A 19,570-nucleotide genomic window follows, 5' to 3' on the forward strand; every position below is an offset into this window, starting at 1 on the left:
GGTTCAAAATTGGGAAAGGAGTACATCAAGGCTGTATGTTTTTACCATGCTTATTTAACATATGGAGAATACATCACATAAAATGCTGAGCTAGATGGCTCACAAGCTGGAATCAAATATAGGAGAATCAAATACTGGGAGAAATATGATTAACCTCAGATGATGGCAGATGATACCACCCTAATGGTGGAAAACAAAGATGAACTAAAAGGCCTCTTGATGAAGGTGAAAGAGGAGAGTGAAAAAGCTGGCTTAAAACTTAACATTCAAAAAACTAATATCATAGCATCTGGTCCTATCATTTCACAGGAGATAGATGGGAAAAAGTGGAAACAGTGACAGGTTTTATTTTCTTGGGCTCCAGAATCACTGCAGATGGTGACAGCAGCAACAGAATTAAAAGACCCTTACTCTTTGAAAGAAAAGCCATGACCAACCGAGACAGCATATTAAAAAGCAGAGACATCAGTTTGCCGACAGAAGTCTTTCTAGTCAAAGCTATGTTTTTTTTTTCACTAGTCGTGTATGGATGTGATATTTGGATCATAAAGAAGGCTGAGTGCCAAAGAATTGATATTCAGATTGTGGCACTGGAGAAGACTTTTGAGAGTCCCATGGACAACAAGGAGATCAAACCAATCAATCCTAAAGGAAATCATCCCTGAATATTCATTAGAAGGACTGATGCTGAAGCTGAAGCTCCAGTCTCTGGCTGCCTGATGTGAAGAGCTAACTCATTTGAGAAGACCTTGATGCTGGGAAAGACTGAGGACAGTAGGAGAAGGGGGTGACAGAGGAGAGGTTTGGATGGTATGATTGACTCAATGGACATGGGTTTGAGCAAACTCTGGGAGATAGTGAAGGGTAGGGAAGCCTAGTATGCTGCAGTTCACGGGGTTGCAAAGAATCAGCCACAACTTAGCAACTGGACGACAACATCACCTCTTGACATGGTGGTAGACAGACAAAAGTTCCATGGCTTGTGTGTGTCCTCATGTAGAACTGGTTGTGTCTTATATTTTTCTTCAGAGTTGCTGTCAGCTGACAGTTGATTCTGCTGATAAGCATTGTGGTATGTATGGTAGACATTGGGAGAGCATGCAAGAAATCTGTACCTTGTATCTCTGGGAAAGCAAGGAAAGGGTCCTAGAAAGTTTCTTTAAATATGAGTGCAGAGACTGGATTTAGATGAGAAGGTTGACTGGGCTGCCAGACAAAGACTGTATCTATTGGATGAGAAGGACTTCATCCAAAAAGATGTGTGATGATTCTGCTAGAGAGATGTAAAGCAATGTTGTAGAACAGAGGAAACTGCTTGAAAATAGTAAGTCAGAAGAACCCTGAAGTGGACAATCCATGTGGAGTGAAGTCTACTGCATAATCTTGAGCAATTGTATAATCCCAGTTTAAAGATGTGACAACCAAGAAACACTTTTTTCTTTTTCTTTTTTTCTATTCTGATTCAGAATTTATCCTGCTTTAAATGCAAGTGAAAGAAGGTGAGTTTAGCAAATTCTTAATATAATCAAGATTGTAAGGTAAAAGGAACAGAACATGTTAGAAACACACATTTATAAATTGCTGGTGCTGCTGCTGCTAAGTCGCTTCAGTCGTGTCTGACTCTGTTTGACCCCATAGACTGCAGCCCACCAGGCTCCCCTGTCCCTGGGATTCTCCAGGCAAGAACACTGGAGTGGGTTGCCATCTCCTTCTCCAATGCATAAGGGTGAAAAATGAAAGTGAAGTCGCTCAGTCATGTCTGACTCTTTGCGACTACATGGACTGCAGCCTACCAGGCTCCTCCATCCATGGGATTTTCCAGGCAGGAGTACTGGAATGGGGTGCCATTGCCTTCTCCATTATTCATTGTCAATTTCTAAAATTCTTATTATCCAACAGTCATTCTTGTCTGAATGCTTTGATATGTTTATTTTTTAAAAAATATAACTTTATTTATTTTAATTGGAGGCTAATTATTGTATTCGTTTTGCCATACATTGACATGAATCCACCACGGGTGTACAGGTGTTCCCCATCCTGAACCCCTCCTCCCACCTCCCTCCCCATACCATCCCTCTGGGTCATCCCAGTGCACCAGCCCCGAGCACCCTGTATCATGCATCAAACCTAGACTGGCGATTCATTTCACATATGATAATACACATGTTTCAATGCCATTCTCCCAAATCATCCCACCCTCGCCATCTCCCACAGAGTCCAAAAGACTGTTCTATACATCTGTGTCTCTTTTGCTGTCTCGCATACAGGGTTATTGTTACCATCCATCTAAATTCCATATATATGCATTAGTATACTGTATTGGTGTTTTTCTTTCTGGATTACTTCACTCTGTATAATAGGCTCCAGTTTCATCCACCTCATTAGAACTGATTCAAATGTATTCTTTCTGATGGCTGAGTAAAACTCCATTGTGTATATGAACCACAGCTTTCTTATCCATTCGTCTGTTGATGGACATCGAGGTTGTTTCCATGTCCTGGCTATTATAAACAGTGGTGCAATGAACATTGGCGTACACATGTCTCTTTCAATTCTGGTTTCCTCCGTGTGTATGGCCAGCAGTGGGATTGCTGGGTCGTATGGCAGTTCTATTTCCAGTTTTTTAAGGAATTTCCATTCTGTTCTCCATAGTGGCTGTACTAGTTTGCATTCCCACCAACAGTGTAAGAGGGTTCCCTTTTCTCCACACCCTGTCCAGCATTTATTGCTTGTAGACTTTTGGATAGCAGCCATTTTGACTGGCGTGCAATGGTAACCTCATTGTGGTTTTGATTTGCATTTCTCTGAGAATGAGTGATGTTGAGCATCTTTTTATGTGTTTGTTAGCCATCTGTATGTCTTCTTTGGAGAAATGTCTAATTAGGTCTTTGGCCCATTTTTTGATTGGGTCGTTTATTTTTCTGGAATTGAGCTGTAGGAGTTGCTTGTATATTTTTGAGATTAGTTGTTTGTCCGTTGCTTTGTTTGCTATTATTTTATCCCATTCTGAAGGCTGTCTTTTCATCTTGCTTATAGTTTCCTTTGTCGTGTAGAAGATTTTAATTTTAATTATGTTCCATTTGTTTATTTTTGCTTTTATTTCCAATATTCTGGGAGGTGGGTCATAGAGGATCCTGCTGTGATTATGTCGGAGAGTGTTTTGCCTGTGTTCTCCTCTAGGAGTTTTATAGTTTCTGGTCTTACGTTTGGATCTTTAATCCATTTTGAGTTTATTTTTGTGTATGGTGTTAGAAAGTGTTCTAGTTTCATTCTTTTACAAGTGGTTGACCAGTTTTCCCAGCACCACTTTGCTAAAGAGATTGTCTTTACTCCATTGTATATTGTTGCTTTCTTTGTCAAAGATAGGGTGTCCATAGGTGCATGGATTTATCTCTGTTGCCTCTGGTTTTCAGTCTTATTCTTACAGTAGCCTCAAGACTTCTCCATCTATACAGCACCAATGATAAAACATCTAGGTTAATGATGAAAAGTTTGTCCACAGTGAGGGACACCTGGTGAGGTTCACAGGGTTACATGTAGAAGAGAAGAGGGAGGAGGGAGATAAAAGTGACTAGGAAAAGAGGGGGAATCAAAAGGTGAGAGAGCAAGATAGCCAGTATTTACTTCTTTATGTGTTCTCCACAGTCTGGATCCCTCAGAGATGTTCACAGAGTTACACAGAGAAGAGAAGAAGGAGGAAGGAGACATAAGTGGCCAGGAGGATTAAAGTGGGAATCAAAAGCAGAGAGACAGATCTAACCAGTAATCAGTTCCCTAAATGTTCACCACATCCTGGAACACACAAAGAGATTCATAGAATTGGGTAGAGAAGAGAAGGGGGAGGGAGGAGATAGAGGTGACCTGGTGGAGAAAAAGGAGAGTCAAAAGGGGAAGAGAGCAGTCAAGCCAGTAATCTCGCTCCCAAGTAAAAATGGGTACTGAAGATTGGGTTCTTAAAGGTACAAAATTGATAACAAATACCAAAAAAGCAAGGATTAAAAATCTAGAGTAGAGGTTAGATTCTCAAAAATACAATATTAAAGAAAAAAACAAGTCACAAAAATTATGAAATATATATATATGAAGTTTGCTTTAAAAATAGGGTCTTTTTTTGGGCAAAGTAATAGTAGGTTATAAAAATGAAAATTAAAGGAGTAATAGAAGACTTAAAATAAAAAAAAAATTTGTTTTAAACTTAAAAAATGATAATAGTAAAAATATATCTAGGACTTTCTCTGGTGGTGGTGTGGACAGTGTGGGGTCAGTCATCTTCAGATTGTTCCTTGATCTGGCTTATACTTCTCAAGATCTGTAGGCTCCTTCCTGTGTAGTCGGTGCTAACTGCAGGGTTTTAATCTATTGCACCTGTCACTTCCAAAGTGGTTCCCTCTGTTTATTTTAGCTTCTTCTGTTTGCTGGTCTCTTCAGTGTCTAATTTCCACCCTGACACAAGGAGTTGGTGGTGGTCACTTTTTTAGGTTCACGTGTTTAGTCATGCTGTGGGGAGGGAGGAACACTGCAAACAAATATCATTGGTGTGTGTGTGGGGAGTGCTCGCAGTGTCTCGGCCACACTGGGTTTGCCCCTGCTCACAGTATGTGTGCTTTCCCTGTCTACACTGCTCAGGCTCTAGGTTGCTCTGACAGGAACTGTCTGGGGCAGGCCCTGGGTTGTGTGCACTTCCCACGTCTAAGCCGCTCAGGTTCAGGTACTCGGGTACTCCACAAAGGCTCAGACTTGGTTGGGCCTGCGTTTTGTGCCCTTCCCAGGTCCGAGCAGGTCAGGTGACCAGGTGCTTGGTGAGCACAGTCGCCCCCAGTTGGGGGCTGCATCTTCTCGCTTCCCCCGTCCTAGCCGCTCAGTTTTCTGGGTATATAACTGGTGCACCTTCTCAGGTGTGCCGTGTGTCTCTTCTGGGGAGCTGATCTCTGGCTGTGACCCTCCTGGTGGATGTCGACTGTCCAGAATCCCAAAAAGTCTTGGTTAGCTTGAAGCCTGCTTGCAATTTGGTAGATGATGCCTCTCTGGGGCTGCAGTTTCCCCCTACCGGCTCTGGCTGCCCTCACTTGCCTGTCTCCGGCAAGGGATGGGCCGTCCACAGCTGGCTAGCTGTGCTCGGTCCTTTGTTCTGTGAGCAGGCCTGGTGGTGTCTTCGGTTAGGGCTTTTCATGGGATAGCTATCGCACTGTCTGGGTTGCTATCTCAAGTTAGTTTCCTCAGATTGCCCTCGGGGCATTCAGGCCTGGTCCTTACCCTAAGCCATGCAGCCGGTGCCTCCCTGTCCAGTCCCTGCTTGCCAGTGGCAGATTTGAGCATCTGCTCTGCCTCTGCACTGGGAGTTGCCATTAGGCACATAATCTGTGGGGTTTAATTATTTATTTATTTTTCTTCCGGGTTATGTTGCCCTCTGAGGTTCCAAGGCTCGCCACAGACTCACTGGTGAGAGTGTTTCCTGGTGTTTGGAAACACTTCTTTTGAGACTCCTTTCCCAGGATGGATCTCCATCCCTACCTCTTTTGTCTCTTTCTTTATCTTTTATATTTTTTCTTACCTCCTTTCGAAGACAATGGGCTGCCTCTGGGTGCCTGATGTCCTCTGCCAGCATTCAGAAGTTGTTTTGTGGAATCTGCTCAGCATTCAAATGTTCTTTCAAGAATTTGTGGGGGAGAAGGTTGTCTCCCCGTCCTATTCCTCCACCATCTTAGGATCACCCCCTCTACTTTTTTCAATTCCACTCAACTAAACAAACACCTTTTTATTCTTCTCACTTCTGTACTACCTGACTACTACTACCTATAGTGAGTACAAATCCATAGGTCAAGAAGAAGTAGAAGATGGAAGGAGAAAAAGAAAAAAAAAACAAACATGTAAAATTCTTCCTGCATTTCATGGTGAATGGGTGGTAACTTTACTGAATTTGGTGAGAGGATTTTGAGCTGAACTAAACTATAACAATATCAATATTTACATGTGATTGAATGTACAAAAGAAGACCTTTTAGGTTCAAAGGGACTGAAAGAAAATAGATGTGGCCAGAGAAATGATTAGGAAAGATAGAGGCACCATTAAATGGTAAACTTTAACTTCTTCACTTGGAAAATGATGTCAGTATCATTACTTGGCTAAGCAGTTTGCTGAATTCTTTGACTGTATCTCAACAACTATTAAGTCCATCTTTCATTAAAAAAAAAAAGAAATATAGCTAATTTGCTTCCTTGGTAGCTCAGTGGTAAAGAATCTACCTGGTAATGCAAGGGGTGTGGATTTGATCCTTGGGTCAGGGAGATCCTCTGAGAAGGAAATGGCAACCGACTCCAGTATTCTTGTGTATTCTTGTGTAGGAAGCTCATGGACAGAGGAACCTGGTGGGCTACAGCCCAAGTGCTCACAGAGAGTTGGATACAACTTAGCAACTAAAACAACAACAAAATAGCTAATTTACAAGTGTAAGCAAAGTGATTCAACTATACACACACACACACACACACACACACGTGCATACACATATATATATTTTTCAGACCTTTTCCATTAAAGGTTATCTTGCAAGTTTTCTAAGATCTCCATTTTATTGTTTTGATAGTTAATGTGCTTGTTTTAAAACATCTATTTTAGTTATATGAATGTGAGACCTTTATTTTTCTGAAGATCTTGATTATTTTGTGCCTCTTTTCTGATCATTCTGTTAATTATGTTTTTAGTATTCAGGTTATTCTTTTAATTGACATACTGTGTGAATTTGTTGACAGTCCTTATTTGATTGCCGTCTGTGAGCTCATCTTTTACAGAGTACTCTTAGCGTCTTGGTCTGGGATAGCTCTTGCTCAGATAGCTGCTTGCTTATTACATTCTTCTTGATGTATAACTCCTCACCAAAGAGAATTTCTTTACTTATTTGTAATGTGGTTTTTGTTCACACATCTATATTTTATACAGGCATATCTTGGAGATATTGAGGGTTCATTTCCAGACCACAGCAGTAAAATGAGTATAGGAATAAAGCAAATCACACAGTCTTTTGGTTTCTCAGTGTACATAAAAGTTCTTTTTATACTATACTGTTACTATACTGTTGTCTGTAAGTGTACCATAGCATAATTTATAAAAAATTTTCATGCCTTAGTTAAAAATTATTTTATTGCTAGATAGCTAACCATAGCTATTTATGAATAACTTGCCTTCAGCGAATAGTGGTAGTAACATTAAAGATCTTTGATCACAAATCACTACAACAAATATAATAGAAATGAAAAATCTTGAAATATTGCAAGAATTGCCAAAATGTGATACAGAGATAGGAAGTAAGCAAATGCTGTTGGAAAAATGATGCCAGTGGTCTTGCTTGATGTATGGTTGCCACAAACCTTCAGTTTGTAAAAAATGCAATGTCTTCAAAGTGCAGTAAGACAAGTTATAGGTCTGTATTGTTAAAATATAATTTCTCCAGGTTTTATATGGTGAGAAGGTAATCTCTGTTATCTTAAACAGTCTAAAACAGTTTTGACATACAATACGTGGAACAAGTTTAATCCTGTTTCTCTTAGATTATCATTAACAGTTTTCTCTCATAATCTCCCTTAGGAATAGAGCATGTCAAGACAGTTTTTAAAGAGGTCAAATATCTTACACAGGATAGAGAAATTGACATGGTGGCTTACGGTTATATAAGAAAACATACATTCACATGAACCAGAAACCTTCCAAAATAGAAAATGTTAAGTTTTATTAAGGCAGTAGACTTTTTCTCTTTTAGAATTCCAGAACTTCTATATTATATTGTTTTTTAAAGAGAATATGTGTTTTGAATATATATTCTTAATAACTTAAAAAAATGATACCACTTATACAGAGCCCCATTTAAAGTACCTAGTTACCTATAGGACAAAGTTAAAAGTTCTCCACTAAATATCCCCAAAGCTCTCCAAACATCTGTTCCCAAATTGCTTCCCTTATCTCCCTCTGTTTTCTTATACCTCATCTACTTGGTCTTGTCGCCCCTATCCTTGATGTGGATGCTACTTTTTTTTTTTTTTTTTACTGTATTTTAAGGATTGAAACTTATTTTTGCAGGGTCATTTTTATAGGTACAGGACTCTGGTTCTTCTGGTCCATTGTCTTACTGAGTTTCCTGGGGATTCTGGCTGCCTACATATCACTGCTGTTGGTGAGTAATGTCTTCTGTTTCTCCCACTCCTTTCATGAGTAGCCTCACTAGGTCCTCTGTCTGTGGCATGGTTCTCAGTTGGTGCTGGGAGCCCTCAGAACCTCAGATCACACTTGGCGGAGTTGGCATTTACATTAGCCACTTGAATATTAGGCAGGAGGGATAGATGGAGGAAAAAAGGCTTGTGCTGTTAGAGGATGTGTCTTACCACTTTGACCCTTAGGAAGAGTGGTAGAACATCCTTTTTCTCTTCTCCTATTTGATAGTCTATTTCCTGGTTCACTTAGTATTATCATTTCAGATGCTCACACCTTCACATGGCAGTACCTTTACATATTGAACTACTCATTCCATAGCCTATCCCCTAAGAGTAAGTCTTTATGGGTCTTATAAGTTAGCTAGTGTGTCAAACGTGTTCTAATGCACAATTGCTAGTCCCTTAGTCCAGGTGCACTAACCTGTGGCTCAGACAGTAAAGTGTCTGCCTGTAATATGGGAGACTCGGGTTCAATCCCTGGGTCAGGATCCCGTGGAGAAGGAGATGAGAACCCACTCCGGTCCTCTTGCCTAGAGAATTCCGTAGACTGAGGAGCCTGGTAGGCTGCAGTCCATGGGGTCGTAAAGAGTTGGACTTAACTGAGTGACTTCACTTAGTCCAGGTGCAGAATACATTTTAGCAAATATCTTTAGGTAGTAGAGACCCTGCCGGTGTTTCTTGACACAGTAGGGTCATGTAGTATGAGAAATTCAGGCCAGGAAATAGAGGAATTTGAAGAAGTGGAAAGCTTGTGAGACTGATTCTTAGTTAACTGGAGTTTTTCAGAGCCCTTTTATACATGGGGCATATATATCTTTCTCTGATTTCATGATTCCTGTCTGATACAGAAGATCCTAAATCAGTTAATATTTGCCTTAATTTTTCATTCAACAAAATGTGTTGATTATTATATGAGTGATAAATACTGAGGATACAGAAATCAACAAGACATGTGCAGTTTCTGTTTGCATGTGGGGCACTTCAGAGTGACAGGTATGAGATATAAAGTTATAATAGTCCTCAAATCTTAAAAGATGAAGCTGTTAAAGTGCTGCACTCAATATGCCAGCAAATTTGGAAAACTCAACAGTGGCCATGGAACTGGAAAAGGTCAGTTTTTATTCCAATCCCAAAGAAAGGAAATGCTAAAGAATGTTCAATCTACTGCACAATTGCACTCATCTCACATGATAGCAAAGTAATGCTCAAAATTCTCCAAGCCAGGTTCAACAGTATGTGACCTGGGAACTTCCAGATGTTCAAGCTGGATTTAGTATAGATAGGGGTACCAGAGATCAAATTGCCAACATCTGTTGGATCATCAAAAAAGCAAGAGAGTTCCAGAAAAATATTTACTTCTGCCTTATTGACTGCACCAAAGCCCTTGACTGTGTGGATCATAACAGATTGTGGAAAATTCTTTTACAGATGGGAATGTCAGACCACCTTACCTGCCTCCTGAGAAATTTGTACGCAGGTCAGGAAGCAACAGTTATAACTGGATATGGAACAATAGACTGGTTCCAAATTGGGAATGGAGTACGTCATGGCTGAATATTGTTACTGCTTATTTTTTTTTAAATTTTGTCTTCTCCTGCAAGACTGTCTTTTTATTTTTAAATATAAATTTATTTATTTTAATTGGAGGCTAATTACTTTACAATATTGTATTGGTTCTGTCATACATCAACATGAATCTGCCACAGGTATACACATGTTCCCCATCCTGAACCCCCTCCCTCCCCGTACCATCCCTCTGGGTCGTCCCAGTGCACCAGCCCCAAGCATCCGTATCCTGCATCAAACCTGGACTGGTGATTCATTTCATATGTGATATTATACATGTTTCAATGCCATTCTCCCAAATCATCCCACCCTTGCCCTCTCCCACAGAGTCCAAAAGACTGTTCTCTTTTGCTGTCTCATCTGTGTCTCTTTTGCTGTCTCGCATACAGGGTTATCATTACCATCTTTTAAAATTCTATATATATGCATTAGTATACTGTATTGGTGTTTTTCTTTCTGGCTTACTTCACTTTGTATAATAGGCTCCAGTTTCATCCACTTCATTAGAACTGATTCAAATGTATTCTTTTTAATGGCTGAGTGATATTGCATTGTGTATATGAACCACAGCTTTCTTATCCATTCGTCTGCTGATGGACATCTAGGTTGCTTCCATGTTCTGGCTATTATAAACAGTGCTGTGATGAATGTTGGGGTACTTATATGCAGAGTACATCATGCGAAATGCCGAGCTGAATGAAGCACAAACTAGAATCAAGATTGCTGGGAGAACACACCTATGGACACCTTATCTTTGACAAAGGAGGCAAGAATATACAATGGATTAAAGACAATTTCTTTAGCAAGTGGTGCTGGGAAAACTGGTCAACCACTTGTAAAAGAATGAAACTAGAACACTTTCTAACACCAAACACAAAAATTAACTCAAAATGGATTAAAGATCTAAACATAAAACCAGAAACTATAAAACTCCTAGAGGAGAATATAGGCAAAACACTCTCCGACATAAATCACAGCAGGATCCTCTATGACCCACCTCCTAGAATATTGGAAATAAAAGCAAAGATAAACAAATGGGATCTAATTAAACTTAAAAGCTTCTGCACAACAAAGGAAACTATAAGCAAGGTGAAAAGACAGCCTTCGGAATGGGAGAAAATAATAGCAAATGAAGCAACTGACAAAGAACTAATCTCAAAAATACACAAGCAACTCCTACAGCTCAATTCCAGAAAAATAAATGATCTAATCAAACAATGGGCCAAAGACCTAATTAGACATTTCTCCAAAGAAGACATACAGATGGCTAACAAACACATGAAAAGATGCTCAACATCACTCATTATCAGAGAAATGCAAATCAAGACCACAGTGAGGTACCACTTCACATCACAGTTAGAATGGCTGTGATCCAACAGTCTACATACAATAAATGCTGGAGAGGGTGTGGAGAAAAGGGAACCCTCTTACACTGTTGGTGGGAATGCAAACTAGTACAGCCACTATGGAGAACAGAATGGAAATTCCTTAAAAAACTGGAAGTAGAACTGCCGTATGACCCAGCAATCCCACTGCTGGGCATACACACCGAGGAAACCAGAATTGAAAGAGACATGTATGCCAATGTTCATTGCAGCACTGTTTATAATAGCCAGGACATGGAAGCAACCTAGATGTCCATCAGCAGACGAATGGATAAGAAAGCTGTGGTTCATATACACAATGCAATATCACTCAGCCATTAAAAAGAATACATTTGAATCAGTTCTAATGAGGTGGATGAAACTGGAGCCTATTATACAGAGTGAAGTAATCTAGAAAGAAAAACACCAATACAGTATACTAACGCATATATATGGAATTTAGAAAGATGGTAATGATAACCCTGTATGCGAGACAGCAAAAGAGACACAGATATATGGAACAGTCTTTGGATTCTGTGGGAGAGGGCGAGGGTGGGATGATTTGGGAGAATGGCATTGAAACATGTATAATATCATATAAGAAACGGGAGGAGGGAGGGAGGTTCAGGATGTGGCGGATTCATGTTGATGTATGGCAGAACCAATACAATATTGTAAAGTAATTAGCCTCCAATTAAAATAAATAAATTAAAAAATTTTTTCATTAATTTTTAATGTTTCAATTAATTTGTTTTAATTTTAATGATAATTATTTTACAGTACTGTGATGGATTTGGCCATGCATCAACACGAGTTGCCACAGGTGTGCATGTGTCCCTCCTATCCTGGGACCCCCTCCCACATCCCTCTCTACCCTATCCCTCTGGGTTGTCCCAGAGCACTGGCTCTGGGTGCCCTGCTTCAAGCTTGGAACTTGCATTGGTTATCTATTTTACATATGGTAATGAATTCTGCTTTTATGATATTCATTTCTCTTGGAAGTGTAAAAAATTTGTCTTTGTCTTGAAGTGAACACAGGTGTTTACATGTACAAGTAATGCACTAAGTCTCTTGAGAACTATTTTGAGAAACACTAGCAATTCACTTATTTTCTTTTACTGTTTGAAGAACTTCTTCCTTAAAAATAAAGAAATCTTGTGTATCCTCCCCCCCAAAAAAAAAGATTTCTGGGAGAAATATCAATAACCTCAGATATGCAGATGACACCACCCTTATGGCAGAAAGTGAAGAGGAACTAAAGAGTCTCTTGATGAAAGTGAAAGAGGAGAGTGAAAAAGCTGGCTTAAAACAACATTCAGAAAACTAAGATCATGGCATCTGGTCCCATCACTCCATGGCAAATAGATGGGGAAACAGCAGAAACAGTGACAGACTCTTTTCTTGGGCTCCAAAATCACTGCAGATGGTGACTGCAGCCATGAAATTAAAAGACGCTTGCTCCTTGGAAGAAAAGTTATGACCAACCTAGACAGCATATTTAAAAACAGAGAAATTACTTGGCTGACAAAGGTCTGTTTAGTCAAAACTATGGTTTTTCCAGTAGTCGTGTATGGATGTGAGAGTTGGACTATAAAGAAAACTGAGCACTGAAGAATTAATGCTTTTGAACTGTGGTGTTGGAGAAGACTCTTGAGAGTCTCTTGGACTGCAAAGAGATGCAACCAGTCAATCCTAAAGAAAATCAGTCCTGATTTTTGGAAGGACTGATGCTGAAGCTGAAACTCCAATACTGTGGCCACCTGATGCGAAGAACTGACTCATTTGAAAAGATCCTGATGCTGGGAAAGATTGAAGGTGGGAACAGAATGGGATGGCGGAGGATGAGATGGTTGGATGGCATCACCTACTCAATGGACATGAGTTTGAGTAAACTCTGCAAGTTGGTGATGGACAGGGAGGCCGGATGTGCTGCAGTCCATGGGGTCGCAAAGAGTCGGACACGACTGAGCAACTGAACTGAACCCAGGGGATGTTGAAGAAAAAGGAATAACATCATTTTAGATAGGCTTGTAACAGACCTTGGAAGGCCTGAAAAGTGAGCTAGTGCATTAAGCATAAATCAGATTTCTGTTTAGGAAAATCATCCTGGAAGTTGTGATGTGGAGCCTCAGCCTTCTGAGCCTCAGTTTCTTTTCTTCCAAATGAGCAAGATAATATTTAATAGAATGGTATTTTATAAGGCTGAATAAAGAACAAGTGAACTATATTTGTGAAATTGTTTTGATAAAAATCTGTCTCATACATTCTCTCATTCATATCCTAAGCATCTGAGGACTCTTTTTTTTCCGTTCCTGTCTCCACACTGACTTGGTGACTGGCTAGATTTAGCTTCAAATTCTATCTAAGATTTATTGCCTAAATACCGATGTTAATGATAGTGGCTAGTAGTTATAACAGTGGCACTGGCTCCTCAAGAAAGGTTTTTTAGATGACCCTTGGAAAGGCTGGCCCCTGACCTCTGTTCTCTAAGAAGTGACTGAGTAAAACCTACCAAGAAATTGGTAGGAACTCAAGAAAGATATCAGTACACTAACTTTGCAAAATCCCAGAGAAGATGATGATAAATTCTTCCAGGGGTTGCTGGTGAAAGGTACAAGTAGGAGGTGACACGTGAACTTTCTTTGAAGCTTCAGTGGCATGGGAAGGGGGAGAGCTTTTTAGCAGAGGAACAGAATGGCAAATTCCCAGCATATGAAAACTGCTGATGCAGCAAGAAGTGAATGTAATACCAGACTGTGAAAGAATTTTGAATTCAGGAAAGTGTTTTTGGCAGCATCTTGGGGATTTCAAAATAATCTTTTTTTTCTTTTTTTCTTTTTTCAGGTACTTGGGTTTTTGTTGCTTTGGGAGGGGATTGAGTTGTACCTGCACTGGTGTCATAAGGTAGGACATCTGAATCTTCATAGGAGTCCTGAGACCAGGACTGAATGTGCCTCTTTAGCTTTGTGTCAAATACAGAGTTTCCCTTTGTTTTGTTGTTCCCCTTATAGAAAAAGACTACTTACACCGTTTTAGTTGAAATCGTTAAGTTTGTAAGAAAGGTAACTGATGTACTGAAGGAACTGAACCTCAACTTTATTTTTTCTCCCTACTATGGACTCTGTGACTCTGTTCTTCTCATTCCCATAAAATCTTAGGCAACCTCCATTATTTCCCCAGTCCTTTATAGTCACAAGAACAGTCTTGTTTCACTCATTAAAAATTTCACTTCTCTCCAACTTCTTGAAGTATTTCCCTTCCCCAATTTCACATGACCCAGGCCTGGGAACTTGCAGTGGTGGACAGAGCATGATTGTCCTTTTACCTTTCTTCCAGAGTATGGCTCAGGGGAAGGAGAGATAGGATAAAAGAACACAGTCCCATGTGGAGGGGTTGGTTCTATCAGGACCAAGTAAATGCAGTTGTTGGCTCTTAACTGCATGGATTTTTCCATGTGTACTTTCAGAGACTCTTCTGCTGACTTCCCTGGTGGCTTAGATGGTAAAGTGTCTGCCTACAATGTGGGAGACTGGGGTTCAATATCCCTGGGTTGGAAGATCTCCTGGAGAAGGAAATGGCAACCCACTCCAGTATTCTTGCCTGGAAAATCCCATGGATGGAGGAGCCTGGTAGGCTACAGTCCATGGGGTCGCAAAGAGTCAGCAAGACTGAGCGACTTCACTTTCATTTTCTGTTGAGAACCTTAATTGCAACTCTCTTGGTAAAGTGAATGCCTGTCTTCCTGTATGCCCTGATGCTTCTCTGCTGAGGTCCTTTTGACTCTCCCTTAGTTTGAAGCCCTTTAAAGTTATATTAGCAATTACAAAGGATCCATACCTCTTCTGAGGAAGCAGTCATTACTGATCCAGCATCTGAAGACATGCAGCTCATTTCCAACACTGCCTCTCTTGTCTTATACTGCCATGGGCTTGAGCATCTCCAGCACAGCCTCTTGGTATTTATAGACTTTTTTTAAGGCATGGTTTTCCTTGTATTTCCTCAAATCCAGGAGCATGTCAAATTCTCTGAGTGATCTCCTTAAATTTCCTCTTTTTCAAAAGGAAAGTATGAACTGAAAATATAAATTTAAGGATTAGAACAGATGGAAATTGAAGTTGTAAGTTCTTATAAGGAAAGAGTGTAGACTGAAAAGTACATAAACAGGCCTGTTGAGATCACCATCTATTTTGGAATTGGGACAGCTCTATCAGTTACTACCAAGTTATAACCCTATGGGTTGTACCATTCTGATGATCATTCTAGCCTTTTACAGAAACCATGCTTACCTTGCCACTGGCAGTGAGTGCTGCTACTTGGCCTCTGCCACAGTAGAATCTCATCATTGCCTTTGAACTCAGGAAGCCAGTTTGAGTGGCAACACCCCTCACCTTTATCCAGGCATAAAACGTGGCCACTATGGTGCTTTTCAGGGATGCTGACACTTTCTCACTATGTGTTTTTCAGTATCCTCTGAGACCGCCCATAGAGCCCAGTGTGGTGTGGGTTAGCTTATTATGGGTGATAGCATTCCAGAAACCTTTTCTCAATAAACCATTGAATTCTTTCTTCCATATTACACCAAGAAATCGCTGGCATCCCAATTTTATAAAGCATTGGCTACCATTTTTTTTAAATTGAAGTATAGTTGGTTTACAGTATTATATTGGTGTTAGGTATGTAACATAGTAATCAATATATTTATATTACATTCCATTTAAAATTATTATAAGCTGTTGGCTATATTCCCTGTGCTGTACATAACATCCTTATATCTTGTTAAGTTTTATATCTATAGTTAATGTCTCTTAATCCCCTTTCCCTATCTAGCTCCTCCCCTATTCCTTTCTCTGCTAGTAACCACTAGTTTGTTTTCTGTATCTGTGAGTCTGTTTCTGTTGCAGTATATTCATTCATTTATTTTGTATATTCTGCATATGCATAAAAACATACAGTATTTCTCATTCTCAGTCTGATGTACTTTACTAAGCATAGTATCTTCCAGGCCCATCCATTTTTTGCAAATGGCAAATTTCCATTCTTTTTATGTCCTAGTTGTATTCCATTGTGAGTACTACATACACATACACACACACACACATACACACACACACACTCATCACATCATTTTATCCATTCATCTGTTGATGAACAGTTAGGTTGCTTCCACATCTTGGCTATGGTAAATAAAGCTGCTATGAGCATTGGGGTTCATATTTCTTTTTGAATTGATTTTTTCATTTTCTTTAGCATAACCCCAGGAATGGAATTGGTAGAACGTATGGTATTTCTGTTTTCAATTTTTTTGAGGACCCTCCATACTGTGTTTCATAGAGGTTGTATTAATTTACATTTGTACCAGTGTGTACTAGGATTCCCTTTTTTCCACATCCTTGCCAACATTTATTATTTGTTGAGTTTTTGACAATGGCCATTCTGACAGATGTGAGGTGATGGCTCACGTGGTTTTGCTTTGCATTTTTCTGATGATTAGTGATGTTGAGCATCTTTTCATGTGCCTTTTTCACCATCTTTATGTCTTCTTTGGAAACATGTCTATTCAGGTCTTGTGCCCAATTTTAACTTGGGTTGTTTCTTTTTTTAATGTTGAGCTGTATGAGCTCTTTATATATTTTGGATGTTAACCCCTTATCAAGCATATGATTTCCACATATCTTCTCTCATTCAAAAGATAGTCTTTTCACTTTGTTGATTGTTTCCTTTGCTGTATCAGTTCAGTTCAGTTGCTCAGTCATGTCTGACTCTTTGCGACCCTATGAACTGCAGCACACCAGGCCTCCCAGTCCAATACCAACTCCCAGAGCCCACCCAAACTCATGTCCAAGGAGCTGGTTATGCCATCCAACCATCTCATCGTCTGTCATCCCCTTCTCCTCCTGCCCTCAATCTTTCCCAGCATCAGGGTTTTTTCAAATGAGTCAGCTCTCTGCAACAGGTGGCCAAAGTATTGGAGTTTTAGCTTCAACATCAGACCTTCCAATGAACACCCAGGACTGATCTCCTTTAGGATGGACTGGTTAGATCTCCTTGGAGTCTAAGGGACTCCAACACACAGTTCAGAGCATCAGTTCTTCAGCGCTCAGCTTTCTTTATACTCCAACTCTCACATCCGTACATGACTACTGGAAAAACCATAGCCTTGACTAGACGGACCTTTGTCAGCAAAGTAATGTCTCTGCTTTTTAATATGCTGTCTAGGTTGGTCGTAACTTTCCTTCCAAGGAGTAAGAGTCTTTTAATTTCATGGCTGAAATCACGATCTGTGATTTTGGAGCCCAGAAAAATAAAGACTTTCACTGTTTCCAATGTTTCCCCATCTATTTCCCATGAAGTGATGGGATCAGATGCCGTGATCTTAGTTTTCTGAATGTTGAACTTTAAGCCAACTTTTTCACTCTTCTTTCACTTTCATCAAGAGGCTCTTTAGTTCCTCTTCACTTTCTACCATAAGGGTGGTGTAATCTGCATATCTGAGGTTATTGATATTTCTCCCAACAATCTTGATTCCAGCTTGTGCTTTCTCCAGCCCAGTGTTTCTCATGATGTACTCTGCATATAAGTTAAATAAGCAGGGTGACAATATATAGCCTTCAGTTCAGTTCAGTTCAGTCTCTCAGTCGTGCCCGACTCTTTGTGACCCCATGAATCTCAGCACGCCAGGCCTCCCTGTCCATCACCAACTCCCGGAGTTCACTCAGACTCTTGTCCATCGAGTCCGTGATGCCATCCAGCCATCTCATCCTCTGTCGTCCCCTTCTCCTCCTGCCCCCAATCCCTCCCAGCATCAGAGTCTTTTCCAATGAGTCAACTCTTTGCATGAGTTGGCCAGAGTACTGGAGCTTCAGCTTTAGCATCATTCCTTCCAAAGAAATCCCAGGGTTGATCTCCTTCAGAATGGACTCGTTGGATCTCCTTTCAGTCCAAGGGAATCTCAAGAGTCTTCTCCAACACCACAGTTCAAAAGCATCAATTCTTCGGTGCTCAGCCTTCTTCACCATCCAACTCTCACATCCATACATGACCACAGGAAATCCATAGCCTTGACTAGACGGACCTTAGTCGGCAAAGTAATGTCTCTGCTTTTGAATATACTATCTAGGTTGGTCATCACTTTTCTTCCAAGGAGTAAGCGTCTTTTAATTTCATGGCTGCAGTCACCATCTGCAGTGATTTTGGAGCCCGCCAAAATAAAGTCTGACACTGTTTCCACTGTTTCCCCATCTATTTCCCATGAAGTGATGGGACCAGATGCCATGATCTTCGTTTTCTGAATGTTGAGCTTTAAGCCAACTTTTTCGCTCTCCTCTTTCACTTTCATCAAGAGGCTTTTTAGCTCCTCTTCACTTTCTGCCATAAGGGTGGTGTCATCTGCATATCTGAGGTGATTGATATTTCTCCTGGCAATCTTGATTCCAGCTTGTGTTTCTTCCAGTCCAGCGTTTCTCATGAGGTACTCTGCATATAAGTTAAATAAGCAGGGTGCCAATATACAGCCTTGATGTACTCCTTTTCCTATTTGGAACCAGTCTGTTGTTCCAGGTCCAGTTCTAACTGTTGCTTCCTGACCTGCATATAGATTTCTCAAGAGGCAGGTCAGGTGGTCTGGTATTCCCATCTCTCTCAGAATTTTCCACAGTTTATTGTGATTCACACAGTCAAAGGCTTTGGCATAGTCCATAAAGCAGAAATAGATGTTTTTCTGGAACTTTCTTGCTTTTCCAAAGATCCAGTGGATGTTGGCAATTTGATTTCTGGTTCCTCTGTCTTTTCTAAAACCAGCTTGATCATCTGGAAGTTCACGGTTCATGTACTGTTGAAGCCTGGCTTGGAGAATTTTGAGCATTACTTTACTAGCGTGTGAGATGAGTGCAATTGTGCAGTAGTTTGAGCATTCTTTGGCATTTCCTTTTTTGGGGATTGGAATGAAAACTGGCCTTTTCCAGTCCTGTGGCCACTGCTGAGTTTTCCAAATGTGCTGGCATATTGAGTGCAGCACTTTCACAGCATCATCTTTCAGGATTTGAAATAGCTCCACTGGAATTCCATCACCTCCACTAGCTGTGTTCATAGTGATGCTTTCTAAGGCCCACTTGACTTCACATTCCAGGATGTCTGGCTCTAGGTGAGTGATCACACAATGGTGTTTAACTGGGTCATGAAGGTCTTTTTTGTACAGTTCTTCTGTGTATTCTTGCCACCTCTTCTTAATATCTTCTGCTTCTGTGAGGTCCATACCATTTCTGTCCTTTATTGAGCCCATCTTTGCATGAAATGTTCCCTTGGTATCTCTAATTTTCTTGAAGAAAACAACAAGAGAAGACTCTACACATGGACATCACCAGATGGCCAACACCAAAATCAGATTGATTATATTCTTTGCAGCCAAAGATGGAGAAGCTCTATACAATCAGGAAAAACAAG

The 19,570-nt window shown here is 40.3% G+C and overlaps 1 protein-coding gene across 1 annotated transcript in view; it reads left to right on the forward strand.

The window, feature by feature from the left end:
• LOC120874859 (glycerophosphodiester phosphodiesterase domain-containing protein 4-like) overlaps window positions 1–19,570 on the forward strand; it is a 150,170-nt gene that overhangs the window by 20,740 nt on the left and 109,860 nt on the right. The window contains exons 3-4 of the mRNA XM_040256547.1: window positions 8,071–8,164; window positions 13,976–14,035. Coding sequence (XP_040112481.1) covers window positions 8,071–8,164; window positions 13,976–14,035 — 154 coding nt within the window. The remainder of the gene's footprint in view (window positions 1–8,070; window positions 8,165–13,975; window positions 14,036–19,570) is intronic.

Source organism: Oryx dammah, unplaced genomic scaffold (genome assembly GCF_014754425.2).
Source record: "Oryx dammah isolate SB20612 unplaced genomic scaffold, SCBI_Odam_1.1 HiC_scaffold_15, whole genome shotgun sequence".
NCBI classification, from domain to species: domain Eukaryota; kingdom Metazoa; phylum Chordata; class Mammalia; order Artiodactyla; family Bovidae; genus Oryx; species Oryx dammah.